This window comes from Dama dama, chromosome 26 (assembly GCF_033118175.1).
Source record: "Dama dama isolate Ldn47 chromosome 26, ASM3311817v1, whole genome shotgun sequence".
Taxonomy (NCBI): domain Eukaryota; kingdom Metazoa; phylum Chordata; class Mammalia; order Artiodactyla; family Cervidae; genus Dama; species Dama dama.
Genome location: NC_083706.1, coordinates 23,693,270 through 23,708,109, shown reverse-complemented (window position 1 = coordinate 23,708,109; position 14,840 = coordinate 23,693,270). Strand labels below are relative to the sequence as shown.

The window sequence follows — 14,840 nt, the reverse complement described above, 5'->3', positions numbered from 1 at the left end:
CAAAGAGACAAGTTACTCTCTCCAGTACAACTTAAAACATTTGCTCAAGTGATTTTCATTTTGTGGTATTAGATTAAGACCATATTACTTCTATTTGTATATCAACATGTTCTGAGGTGAGTCTGAAACATATGAAGCAAAAGACATCAATAATGTTAAAAAAATACACTACATGGAACAAATCGGAGGCCTTATTCAGTAACTCTATACACAATATTCTACACATATGTCAGAGAGACTATAAATACAGGTCACAAATGGATCCATATCATTATGAGTTGTATACCAAAAGAATCCTGAACAATAAACTTTTATTGCTTGCAGTAACGGAACCAATCAAATGACGTTTGTCTTTAATATGAAAGGCGCTGCTACATCCCAGTTTTCACTGCGGAGTATTAATACCTATCAATAACATGAGAATATTATGGGTACCTCGGGCTTCATGTGGTGTCCTCAGCTCACTCTCTGGTCGCTCTTCAAAGTCTTCTTTGACATCCTCAGCACGCTGGTCTCTGAGAAAAATAGAAATGTTTAAAGAAATGGTTCAACACTGCACCTCAGAAACTGTTTTTTAAAATTTAAAAACCAATGGTATCATTAAAATGTTAGAAAGGATTGTTAGTTTTATTAAGAAGCAATTAATACTAATAACACCTATAAATGTTCATTTCCTTCATTATCAATTTTCATTCACTATTCAGAAAGCTAAGAATGTTTTATTAAGGTTAACTATTTTGAAAAATGTGGCTACTGAATAGTTCAGCTTCAAATTGGGACACATATTCATGAGGAATATTACCTGCACTGTTTGGTAAGACTACAATTTTAAGGAAGAAGAGGGTTTTAAAGTCCACATCATTTAATCAAGTCACCACATACCACTCAGCTCTGGGATTTGAGATTGAGATTGCTCAGGAGAATCAAACTCAATTCTAGGAAGCTTTTCCTGGCTTAATTAGGTTAAATTCATACGCTGAACCGATTCCATCTCTTTCTGACCAGGAATGACCTAACACTAATCAAACCACGCCAAGAATACTCTAAAATGGAATGGACCCATTACAATCCTAATTCAGAGCTTTACCCTGAAGTCAGGGACAAAAATGGCTTTAAGGGAAACCAGGCCCACATATGTATATTTTCTTTAAAACTAAATTTCAGGGATTAAAAAATTTTAACTTAATCTATTACATACTCAGGGTTCAAAATGAATACTTCATAATATTTTATAATCCTCTGTACTTGTGTTCTGTTGTTTCATATGCTGCTACCTTTAGAAATATATCCCTAGTTTCCTGAGGACTCAGGACACACTTTTGTTCAGTGTTAAGAAAAGGGAAAATTACCTTTGAAGCCAAATATCCCAACAAAATATAAAAGAGTTTTATAATCTTAATTACTAAGGCACTTATTTATTCCCTATTTGTAACAACAGTAATTTAACATAACGATGCCAACACAGTAAGCATGTGATGAATAAAACATTCACTACTTCTTTTCTTAGAAAGATCACTTCCAGAGATATGTGAAATTTCATTGGAATCTGAGCTCCCTGGTTTAATTTATACTAAAAACAATCTTTACAACTGCTGAAGGATACTTGCTTACTTGAGAATGAAAAGAATCACTTTTATTATGCAATAAAATTTTTTTTCTAAGAAAAATCAATTAATGACTATGGAGGCTCTTACTCCATGGAAAGTGGGGAGATAGAGGTACAGTGAAAACAAGTAGGAAAATTAATGATAACTGGAAAAAGGACATTAAGTGGTAATAGAAAACTGTCTTCTATGTAAAAATAGTGTTGAAGTTAGAATTGATAATTACACATTAAAATCACATTATGCTAAAAATAGCTTATGTGATCTTCTGCACTTGTTTCATGTTAAACTGAAAATAATAGTTTTTGAGTCCACAAATTTATCCCAGTAAGTATTGTGGCCACTGAAAAAAGTGGTCTGTGGATAGCTAATCTTAATGCTTGTTATAAACAATCACACATTAGAGTGATGTATCTTAAAACTGGCATTTTTCTGAGTCAAAAGAAATAAATTCCCAATTAATTAGAAAAATTACCTAAAAGCTTTAATGAATGGTTTAGAAAACCCCAAATAAAACACCCCCAAAAGAAAACAAAAACCAAAGCCCAAACTGAGTCCAAAGGCTAAAATTAAGTCCTAGATTTTTCTGTATATTTTCAGTTTTCATGATTGAAATTGTCCACTGATAATTAATGCTTATTTTTGTGATTCCAATAAAGTATATTATATATTCCTTTAAAGTAAACTTTGTTAAAATAAAGCTGTAAGACTGAAGCATGAGGAAAGTTCTTTTGTATTCTTATACCCAAATACAATACTGATGATTTATGAAATGTAGGAAAAGAATCATTTTCTAGGAGGGAACAGAAATAGAAAAGGAAAATAATATGTTTGACCCCAAAAGTTTCTTTGTGCCTGAATCTGCCATAATCTATCCCCAAAGAGAAGCAAAAAAGAAACCTTCTGCTCTTATTCATATTGCTTAATTATAGAAGCACGTTCATTTCTCATTTTCCTTACTTTAAACTCATGATATTTCATTAAATTTAACCCATATAAACTTGGGAATATATAAATATGGATATTTATTTGCACCAAAACAAAACAGTACCAGAAAGGTATACTGAACGTTTTACTTCCAATATATTGAGCCTGCTAACTCCTTAAACCAAAAGTGATAAAGTCCCCTAGGGTTCTGATGTTCCCTTTAGTGAGATGGTTGGTGGTATGGGGTCTATCTGAACAGTCTATTAGAACAGGTATTATGAAACAGATGGATGGTCAGAGACCCTGAAGGAAACAGATCCTGATCAAGCACATACAGAAATGTGGAAATAGTATTAATGAGAAATAATAAGAAGAAAAGTTAATATACTTAAGAACATACTACGCACCAAAGATTGGCTGAGTTCTTTACATGTCTGATATTTCATAGCAATCACTGGAAGAAGGTTCTGTTGTTACACTCGCTGAAACTTGGAGGTTAATCCCAAATTTTCAGAGCTAGTATAGCTCCAGGTCTTAACACACAAAAATCTATACTTAGATTTAATTATTATGTTTTTTACCCTTGTGTTTTTCTAGAATACAGTACACATCCCTATTACATACACTTAAAGGAAACTTGCCTTCTTGTATCATAATCATCTTAAAATTTTCAACTGTCTTTTATTGATAAGGTTAGGAATGAAGATTCTGACTCGTTAATATTCTTTCTTGTTTTATATTTTACTTAAAAATCACTTTCTGAATTGGACAACCAACATTTCTCTCACCCATAAGTTTAGACATTCCATTGTTAATTCTGATTGATAGGTACTGTTATGAATTTCTTTCTCTATGCAAAAATGAAATGCTTTATCGAGAATATTAACTTTCCAAGCAAAGTTATTCTAGCTATACCGTCTTCCAATTATAAACAAAACATGTTTATATCAGGATGTCAAAACTCTGTGATAATACTGTTACACATTCTGGAACATAATATAAGATAGGCTTATTGAAGATTTTTTTTAAATGACAACCAAAAATATTTTTATGTTGTACTTTAATATTATGATTTTGCTCTACTTTAAAATTCTTATCTTCTCCTCTGGATCACCATTTTTCATTACCAACAATTTCTATTAGGAAGGGAGTACAAGCTGATTAGGCCCAGGGTGTGTATTTTACCGTGGAGAAAGCACCCCAGCAGTGGAGACATGTATGGTCTTTGAAGGTGAATAGACCTGGTTCAACTTTCAGCTCTGCTACTTACTAGTCCTATATGACCTTCAGCAAGTTACTGAACTTCCCTAACTCTCAGTTGCATCTTCTGTAAAACAAGGATAATAAATCCTTTAACTCACAGGCATTTTGGAGGACTCACAAAATAATGTACAAGAAGTGCTTAACACACAGCCAGACACATAAGTAGGAGCATGATAAATGTTTTCCTTGGGATTTGAGAATCTTTAAGAACCAATTTATTTCAACATTTCTTTGGCCTGAATTGAAATATAATCATAGCTAAATATATATGATTATATAGCTAAATATAATATGATTATGTTTCAATTTAGGCTAAAGAAATGTTAAAATAAATTGGCTCTTAAAAATTCTCAAATCCCAAGGGAGACTACTGTATTCCAGGCACTTTCCTAAGTGTTTTTACCTGTGTTAGATCATTTAATCCTCATAATGTCTATGTGAGGCAGATGCTGTTATTACATTCCCATTCTAGAGACAAACCCCTCTTGGTTACATGTTTACACAGCTAGTAAGTAGCAGCCTAGGAAGTCTGTCTGTAGTCTGGTTCACAACCATTTCTCTAAAGGTTGTTTTAAAACCTGAGAAAAACAGGTTACATAAAGAAAATAGATGTCAGTAAACAATTTTATCCTAAAATGTAAGTAATTCTTAAATATTAAGTTACCATTTATCATGCTCCTACTTATATATTACTCAAGGGCTTCCCTGGTGGCTCAGTAAAGAATCCACCTACAATGCGGGAGACCTGGGTTCGATCCCTGGATCGGGAAGATCCCCTGGAGGAGGGCATGGCCACCCACTTCCGTATGCTTGCCAGGAGAATACCCATGGACAGAGGAGCCTGGCGGGCTCTTGTCTATGGGGGTTGCAAAGAGTAGGACACAACTGAGCGACTAAGCACAAAATCTTGGTGAAGAATACTCTGCAGGCTTTTAATTAAGACAGTGGAATCCACTCAAATGGAAAAATGTTTTCTTTCTGAGTCAGCATCCTTTTTTTTTCCCTCTGTAATTATGTGTCATGCTTTAGATGTCTTACTATCTTACTCAAGCTAGACTTTGTGGTAAATATTAGTAAAACAAACATTAGAAGAGTAAATACATAGCAACCGGAGAGCATTTGAATGCAAACAGCTGGATTTCTTCAAGCTTGTTTATTTTTCATTTAAAAACAATCCCTAGCCAGTTATGTTTCAATTAGTCATCAGTCTGTTATAAATAATACTGAACAAATATGAAACAATTATTCTGTTTCAATTCAGGGATTTCAGCCAGCTCTCTAACTCCAGCATGAATTTGGCTTGGCAAAACCACTCCATCCTTCTCCTTCCAGAATAGCTTACTCTCGCCTCATTGGGGCTTTGTTAGAACTGTAAATTACCTGTACTTCCAGGAACAAGTGGGGACACAGTGACTGTTGTGACAACTGTAAAAAATGTAGTTTCCTAATTTGAATATTAAAAGGATGTCTCTTTGCATACCCCCAGCACTTTGAAAAAAAAAGTTTCTGGGCTGACGTCACTAACAGGTAAAAAAATCAAATGGAAATCTTAAGAGTAATATGTTAGAGGAACTTTAAAATTACAGGACCTGAAATCATCTCCAAAATGCCTCCTACAAATGAAGAGAAAACTGCGCTGATTATGTCCAAACAAGGGGGTCGCCACATTCAAAGGGATTTGAAAAAGATGGCAAGTAAAACCAATGGCAAATAAAACTTTCATGCCTACAGTTAACATTTGAATAAAGATATTTAAAAATTAAATTCCTTTTGAGACAATACATGAACAATAGTTTTAACAGCATTTTTCCTAAACACAGCTCAGGAAAGGTAAACACAGTGTACTATTTACCTAATGACTACAAATAAAAAATTTTGATGAATAAGGCTGTGTGCATGCTAAGTCACTTCAGTTGTGTCCAACTCTTTGTGACCCTATGGACTGTAGCCTGCCAGGTTCCTCTGTTCACGTAATTCTCCAGGAAAGAATACTGGAATGGGTTGCCATGCCCTCTTCCAAGGGATCTGCCCAACCCGGGGCTTGAACCCATGTTTCTTGCCTCCTGCATTGGCAGGCGTGTGTTTACCACTAGCGCCACCTGGGAAGCCCTGATTAATACTAAATTATAATCTAGTATTATAAATTATAAATTTATAAATTATAATTACTGATTATATACTAAGTTATAATTGTCATAAGGAACTAAATTATATACTAAATTATAATCATCATAAGGAACATGTTAGTGAAGAAAGGAATATAATGAGTAATAAATATAGTGGATATTATCAAGATGCCAAGGAAACTCCCCAGTAAAATGAATTCCTCAGTTAATTTATCAATTCTTGTATAAAATGAAAAGCCCTGACCAATAAGGTGAAATCTGGGAAGTAAAGATCACATCATAAGAAGAGCAGGACTGCATTGCTTTCATGCTGCTGTCATAGAAAAGGAGAACAGATGTCATTTTCTAGTGTATATAATAGCATCTCCTGAGTCAAAAATAAATGCTATTCAAGGAGATAAAATAAGACCCTGTTACAATACTGTTCTAACAACTTCCCATGTATCAACAGTAACACAGTCATCTTTTCCTTACACTCTGAATGGGTGTCACAGCAGTTGGCATCTGGATTCCAAGTGTTTTAATAACCCAGGGCCTCCCTAGCACGCCAAAACAACTGCATAGATTTGATGCAGATCCCCAAGAACTGGAATATTTTAAAAGTTTCACAGTTTCTAATCCATATCTGGCAGCGTATCAACTAAAGGGGGTGGGAGGAGAGGCTTTACGACAGGCAGGTGATGCCCACGGATTAAAAGGGACTTTCTGAGTCATCAATACCAAGTCCTCCTGACCAGAGTACCTTAGGAAGCAAAACAAAGCTTCTGAAGATTTCTAATTAACTTGTGCCATCTTTTAGAACTTCTGGCTCTAATTTTACTCTACTTGATTTTACAGTTTTGCAAAGTAAAGAGATGTATATATGCTTACAGTTTCATATTTTATGTTAGTTTGTATTCCCATCTGTTTCATAAGGCCCTTCTTTTGGGTATAGATGGGCAAATCTGATTCATCCTAACTATGTAAATGAGACTGAAGCTGCAACTTCTGTAACTGCTCCACATAATTCTCAGAGTAGACACACTGGATCTACAACTTGAAAAGCTGTTTTAATGGCCTATATAAGACTGATTTGAAGTTTTTCTGTGGATATAGGTTAGTAATGGGCATTTGCCTTGCAAGTTAATATAAGCATTTGCGGGTACTTTTAAGATGCTTTATTATGTTTCCGTGGTTATCTCTAAGCAGGCTTAAACAACACAGGACCTTAAAACATTATGTGATTTTAAACAGAGACAGCACCTAATTTAGAAACACAATGACAAGCAGCTACAGAATATCTTCACGAGAATACGACTATGTTGGACAGATGCTGATGTTCTTTGTTTGGTAACACATCATGAACTATTACTCCGGAGAAAGGTCTTTATATTCAGTAATGATTCTCAAGGTCTGGGTTATAGATCACTTGCTTCCATCATCTGGGGGTGCCTGTTAAAAATGAACTGGGATGCAGCTTACATTTTCTGAGTCAGTATCTCTGGAGATGGTACCTTAAGGGTTGCATTTTAACAACCATCTGATATCTCTTATGCAAAAAAATTTTTTAACTTTGAAAGGTTTTATTCATATATATAAAGAAACATGTTCTCTTACTCAGCTGCAGACATAGAGAGATGTAAGGTTATTGATCCCCGGAAACCTCCACGGACTGTCACAGAGCCCATCAGCCTTACCATCTGCTGCCAGGAGGGCAGTGAGGGCAGAGATGAGCCACTGATCTCCCAGGGAAAACATCTCACTGAAAGCTCCAGACACAATCCTGACACTCCTTATGCATGTGATGGATGAATGGATAACTGGGAAAGGATTACAATCTCATATTTCTATCTATACACACACTGGCAACTCATTCATTAGCTGGCCACCCATTTGACAAGTCTCTGTAGAGAAAATGGACCCAAACATTGAGCACACCTCCAAAAGTACTCAGCGTGGAGCAGAGCTTCCCAGCCAGGATGCCCCGACCCTCGGGTCCAAGTGTTCTGAGATGTTGTTGCCGATGGCCTGTCTGAGATGTTGTTGCCCTGTCTAGTACCCAGAGGCAGTCCCAACCACTTTCTCATTGCGTCATACGCATGTCATTTGTGCGGTATGGTTTTCTATGTAGGGAGGGAGGCAAACAGCAGTTTGGGAAACACTGCTCTAATTTATAAAAGCACAGGGATGTGTGTGGGGGCTTCATCTCATCAGTTAATAATCACCTCTTAGATACCCGGTGTGCGGATTGTACAAAGTTGAAAAAGTAAGAAGTTTTGCTGGAATAAAAAAAAAAAGGCTACACAGAGGTGGCCTCTTGGGTGACATGACTGGTAGGTCTCCTCCGAAGGCTAGTGGATGACTCCTGGCAGCCTTCCAGCCTCACCGAGCCCCGGGTAGCGTACTTGGCACTGCAGGCGTCTCAGAATCAGAGAAGATGTGGCCTCTGCCCCGTGGAGCTCACCACCGAGCCAGCACACAGACTCAGAGGCAGCATTTACAGACAACCACCTGCAGTTTGGGGATGTGTAACACGAAAGGAGGTAATGAGGAGCCTGACCCAGGGTCTGCAGGAAAGGATGAAGCTTCCCTGGGGAAACAGGAGGTACCCTGAAGCCCAGGAGGTGAGACTCACTACGACAAGGCAGAGATGGGGGTTCAAGGCAGAGAGAAAAGGTTTGAGGACCAAGGCAGCTGAAGCATTAAGTTTAAAAACGACCTGATAGGAAAAAAGCCGCAGAGTTCAGCAGATGCCAGATAACACTGGTTTTGCAGGCTATGTTCAGAATTAGGCCTTTAATTCCAAGAGTAAAGAGAAAATCACTGAAAATTTTAAGCAGGGAGACATATTCCCAAATGAACTTTTAAAATGTAGGCTCCTGGGCTCCAGACTGAAAGATTCTGGCTGGCTGGGCCCCTAATCTGAATATTAGTGATGTCAGGGGATCAGATATGGAGTCAGGCCTGGGAAGCACAGATAAGGAACACCGGTCGCCTGTGGGTCTATTCCGAGCAGGTGGCCTATGAACTGGCCCTTAAAATACTTTTTCTGGTATGAAAAAGACATACGTATTCCTCAAATTGTTCATTTATCTGGCCTATTATCTCTGCTCCTGGACCAAAAGCAATGCCAGCATACTTCCTTCTGGTGCCCGGCTGGCACCTGAAATGGGAGACTAGGCTGGTGCGGCAGACACCGTCAGCCGTGCCTGGCCCGTGTCCCCTGGCCACCCGCTGTGCCCACCTGTCTCACCTGCTCTGCCTTCCCGAGCATCACCCAGGGTCGGGCAGCTCTGCCTGCTGGGCGGCAGCGGACGTGCTGGGGCATCCGCTCATCCTTCCACCCTGGCAGCCTTGCTCTGTGACCGGAGGGAACTCTGGGTGTTTGCTTTTTTTTTTGTTTTTTCCACTTTATTTTTTTAATGGAAGGATAATTGCTTTACAAGTGTTTCAAATAGCTGAGCATGTTCATCCCTAGGGCGGGAAAACCTGAGATGTGTGTTTTACACAGCCCCCCAGAGAGGCCCAGCAGGACTGCGTCCCTGCCGCCCGCAGCGGTGGCTGGTGTCACAGTGAAGCTTTTACCAGCTGTCCTCCTTTCGTGGCCTCATCTCCTTACTCCCCCACTGGCGCTTTCCTCACCTCTGAAATAAACCACCTGCAATCAAATCTTTGTCTCAAGGTCTGCTTCTGGGGGTGCTAGCTGTCTCTTGCTGTGCCAAATGCCTTAAAAAAAAAAAAAAAAAATACAGTCTGGTGGACCAGTGTTTTGCAAATTATTATGAAGGACACAAATAAAATGTGTTAAAACCTGACTTGGTAACGATTATGAGGAACGATTCTGGGAAAAGAGGACAGAACATTATCTGCCATCAGGAGAACCATCTTGTTTGAGTGCTCTATTCGAAATTTAACCTAGGTATACATATATATTTTTAAAATGTGCTGGCCTTACTTGGCTTCTCTGGAATAAAAGAAACAAATAAGCAAACTAGTCCTCTTGCAACAAAACTAATAAAAACTAACATTTCTTGAAGACTTATTACTCACTGTTTTCAGAGCTTTGCACACCTCACCATTCTTAAGACCAGGTAAAAGAATCAGTGATCAAAAACCTTCATGTTTGCTATAGTAGCAAACATGTATATACTATGTATATAAACAAACATGTATATACTATGTATATAAACAAACATGTATATACTATGTATATAAACAAACATGTTTATACTATGTATAAAATAAATAACTAATAAGGATCTACTATAACTCGGGGAACTCTGCTCAGCACTCTGTAATGGCCGATATGGGAAAAGAATTTAAAAAAGAGCAGACGAATGTATAACTGAGTCACTTTGCTGTCCACCCAAAACTAACACAGCATTTTAAATCAACTATACGCTAATAAAAATCTTTTAAAATTAAATTTTTTAAAAATATTACATACATTCATACAGATTCACTTACAGCAAAGGAGCCAGCTAACTTCAACTCTGTTAATCCTACCTTAAAGCAACCATTCTCAAGCCAGAAGATTAGACTTCTTTATTAACAACCTTTCATTTGTTAACATTTTCCTTTCTGCTGTGAGGGAACTGAGCCCAGGTATCCAGCCCAGGGCCCAGAAAGTTGGTGAAAAGCCTGTAAGGCTGAACTGCCAGCACTGCAGAGTATCCTTTTAAAGTTTTACACAATATCTTGGCTTTTGAAATCAAAACTTTAGGGATCCTTACCTCCCTGTGAGTCAATGAACTCTGTGGCTATAACCACTACCATGTGAATTCATTTGTCTTAAAGTAAATTTCCTCAAGTGATTATGCCCTCATTACAGGGTTCTGAGTTAGGTGAATGAGTTTAGGTTACATTAGTCATGGTTTTAAGGGTTAAGAATAAATCATCACTGTTGTTTCTAATTAAAGAGGTTACAACTCTCCTTCATCCACAGGGCAAAACTGCTTTTCTATGAGGATACGGATACTTTAAATGCCATTGCTTCAACAACACTGCCGTGAACTGAGAATCAGACTTATTAACTCAAATGTTCATTTGGTACATTCATGAGAATAGAAGCTACCAGATATTAAAATAATCAAAGAACTACATTGCCTTAGATTTTAAAAACTCTCCATAAAGGAAAAGTCCCCAAACATAAATGTGAAGGATCATCTTTCTATTACTCTGCTCTCTCCTTGTAGTATCCTCACTCAATGCAAGGACAGAGGCCATTTACTTAAAGATACATCAAACAAAACTTGGTTCTTTACTGAATAATCCACAGAGGTTAAAACGTTCCAACTTAACTATACAAGGGAAATGAAAACCAAAGGACTGAGCATACTGTACAATGAATACCCTAATAATTAAATGAAACGACGTAGATACAAGCACGTGGCATATAATGAGCACTAAAAAGAAAGTCTATTCTTCACAGGGTATCTACCATCTTCTTTACAGAGGATGATCTTATATAAATATGGATCAGCTCATTGGGAAATATGAATTAGCAGGAAATAAAATGACTGAGATTTCCAAACTTCTAATACAAAGCAAGTTCAGCTAAAAGATGAACAAGAGAAGTCTTGCCTGAAGTGCATATACTTGTATAAAAAATTTGCCTAAATTTTTTTAAGTCCAAGTATTGACCCCCACCGTTATTTCACATTAAGTCAGGGGCATTTTCAACAATGTACTAGAAGACATCACCATAGAACATAAAACACCTAAGGAAAAAAATGTCTTTCAACCACAGTACCTCTGAATAACACTAGTATTACCACCTTAATTACCTGGTTTCAGGAGACGAAGAGATTTCATTTGTGTCTGCCCTTTTACTTCTTGGAAATGATGGACTAGCTGGAGGCATTTCACCACTTAAACGATCTGGGAAAATCCGGTCTTTATTCAAATTCATTTCTGAATAGGGACAGTTGGCAGCACTAAAACGTTACAAATCAAAAAAAGAAAGAAGAGAAGATTCCTATTAGACCATAATTACTTCTTCCAATTAAGATGACGAACTACCAAACGTAAAATGCAAAAATTTAACTGAATATATATTTACATAGATTAAACACACAGCATAAAATATTTTACCTTTAAAACATAATTAAAGTATATTCTGATAGAAAATATGTCTTTGCCCTAAATTTTTAAATACAATCTCCTACAATCTCTGGAAGTGAGTAATGGTCAACAAAGGATTCCCTCTTGTGTTGTCCAAGGGCAGGGCCTGTGTGTAACCCTGGGAACAATCAGCCCAAGAGAGAAATGCGTAACACGGGAGGGTTGGTGACAGAGATGGGATAGAGAGAAGATGATTGGTAGACAGAGCAGACCTGCTTCCTAAAGTGACCTCCAGGCCTTGGGCCATCACTGTTTAATTTCCTTTGTAACAGCTGCTGCCCTCTAAAGGAAGGAGGTCCCCCCATTTCCTGTCTCCAGGCCCATACGCATTCCTGATTGCCCAGAAAAAAACATCATCCTGTAGGGAATCCTGTTCCTGATAAGAAAAAGGACAAGACAGCAACTTGGATAATGACCCCTCTAGCTCCCTTCCCTTCCACTGGCGACCACTGGGTTGGTCTCTCAGATTCCACCTGGGGATCACTCCTGTCATCCAAGCAAAGGGAATCTGGGTCACTAACTGTTCATTCAGCATGCCGTCAGCACGCTCCTGTGCCTGGGCGTCAACCTTCCGACCCCAGAACAGCCGGCAGCTTCTGTATCTTCACACAGAATCAACCACTCCAACTAACTCCCTACCTTGGCCCTAGGTTTTTAGAAAACCTCCTGAAATCTGGAAATGTTGTGGAGTCAGGTAAATTATATTAGTGTCCTGCATATTCTTTTCCTCAGATTAGGTAATATTTGGGGAAAATTTTTAAACACTGCCTTTCTGCCCTCTACCAAGAGAATCTGACACATCCTCCTGGGAGGAGAGAAGAGTGTACAAAGACTCTCAAAGTAATTCTGGTAATGGTCTACAAAATTTATCACAGATAACCTGTAAGCAAAAGGATATCTTTATTACCTTTACTTACACATTATTTTATACTGTTATGTCTTGTAATAAACATGGTTAAAACCAAACTCATCTTTAATGAACTCCCTTCCCCTGAAAACAAAAAAAGATAAAAAAACACAACTATCTCTTCTTGCTTTTGATTTTTTCTTTCTGATAAAGGAAATACACTAAGCAACTCTCAGATCACAGTCAAGTTTGAGTTTGTTCTTTCTTCCTCATATTGTCTATGTACCCTATTGCAAATTATCTACTTGGTGGCTCAGACGGTAAAGGATTTGCCTGCCATGCAGGAGACCTGGGTTCAATCCCTGGGTTGGGAAGATCCCTGGAGAAGTAAACGGCTGCCCATGCCAGTATTCTTGCCTGGAGAATCTCATGGACAGAGGAGCCTGATGGGCTACAGTCCATGGGTTGCAAAGAACTGAACACAATTGAGTGACTATCACTCAGGGAAAAAGTGGCAGGAAAAAAATACAAATATAAATTTTTTTGATTATTTGAGACATAATATGTTGCTCTTCCTAGAATATCACAACCATCAAATGCTTGACTCACTGTTAAACACCTGGCTTTATAATTACTGAATAACTGTATGTTCATTTTGAAATTCATCAGATATGAAGAAAGAAAAGAAAATGAGGGTGCTGATTTTAACCCCACTCTAACACATGGAAGATTCCCAGATTTTTAGATGGGCTGGGTCCCCACCTACACACTACAGTGAATAGTTGTAGTTTAGAAGGTTTATAAGCCCCCCAAGGGCAGCCCCTTCCTCTGTTTGTTAAGTGAAGGAACAGGATGCCTCTCTGGACCACCATACATAAACGTGGGTAGCTCAGAGAGGCAAGACTGCAGAATGAGACTTGGCACCTAAATATCCCCCTTATCTCGGTTGCTAGGGCCAGAGGGAAATTTCAAACTCTCATTTCGAAGCAGGGAAACAATCACAGCCTTCCGAGCAAAGATATACTACTGGGCCAGAATGATCAACCAACACAATCCTGTGCTGATCGGCTATACATATTGTGCTAAGCCTTCTCTTCTTCTGAACCCTGAGAAAAATCAAATGCGTTTAAACATCTCCAGTTCTCACAACTACTCTGGGACAGAAAGGGAAGCCAGCTGGTTCCCATGGTGGGAGATGATTTAAAAAAAAAAACAACAAAGGCACAGCATGCAAATGAAGTATGCACAGAGGGATGGGCAATGCCCCAGACGGAAACCAAGAACCAGGCTCTAAATGTGTTCCACAGCTCTGTCCGCAAGGAGCAGACACAACTTGGAAGACTCTGTTTTACAAGACACTTGCAAAATGAAGAGAATGACAACAAACATTACACAGATGGAGTGTGTTACCCAGGGTACGCTGCTTTACTTGCATGATGTCATCTAACTCCCACAAACCTGGAAAATCATTCCTATTCTCATGCTCATTTTATAGATGCAGAGCCAGGCTTTAAAAAAGGGAACTTGCTTAGTATCATCCCATTAGCGTGTGAACTCCAGCTGTCTCCTACAGAAGCAAAAAGTACCTTGCAATACTGAATTATTTCTTTATCCCTAATCCATGGCAATGAAACCTGAGAGTACCACCTCTCAGCAAGATGATGCTGCCATATAGCTGTGACCTGTGTGTGAATGCTCAGTCATGCCAACTCTCTGCGACTCCACGGACTGTAGCCCACCAGGCTCCTCTGTCCATGGGATTTCCCAGGCAAGAATACTGGAATGGGTTGCCATTTCCTCCTCCAGGGGATCCTCCAGACCCAGGGATCGAACCTGCATCTCTTGCATCTCTTGCAACGGCAGGCAGATTCTTTATTACTGCGCCACCAAGGAAGCTCAGAAAGGTTAAATATCAACTGAGGCAGTACTTAACCTTTCTGGGCCAATTTCCTCATTTTTAAGTTTATAAAA

The 14,840-nt window shown here is 38.4% G+C and overlaps 1 protein-coding gene across 7 annotated transcripts in view; it reads right to left on the bottom strand.

Annotated features, from left to right (window-relative positions):
* Positions 1-14,840, bottom strand: part of L3MBTL3 (L3MBTL histone methyl-lysine binding protein 3) — a 111,418-nt gene that overhangs the window by 18,571 nt on the left and 78,007 nt on the right. For all 7 annotated transcript variants that reach the window (XM_061130567.1, XM_061130569.1, XM_061130568.1 and 4 more), the window contains 2 exons: positions 11,686-11,835; positions 436-515 (listed from right to left, as the gene is read on the bottom strand). In XM_061130567.1, the coding sequence (XP_060986550.1) occupies positions 436-515; positions 11,686-11,835 (230 nt within the window). The remainder of the gene's footprint in view (positions 1-435; positions 516-11,685; positions 11,836-14,840) is intronic.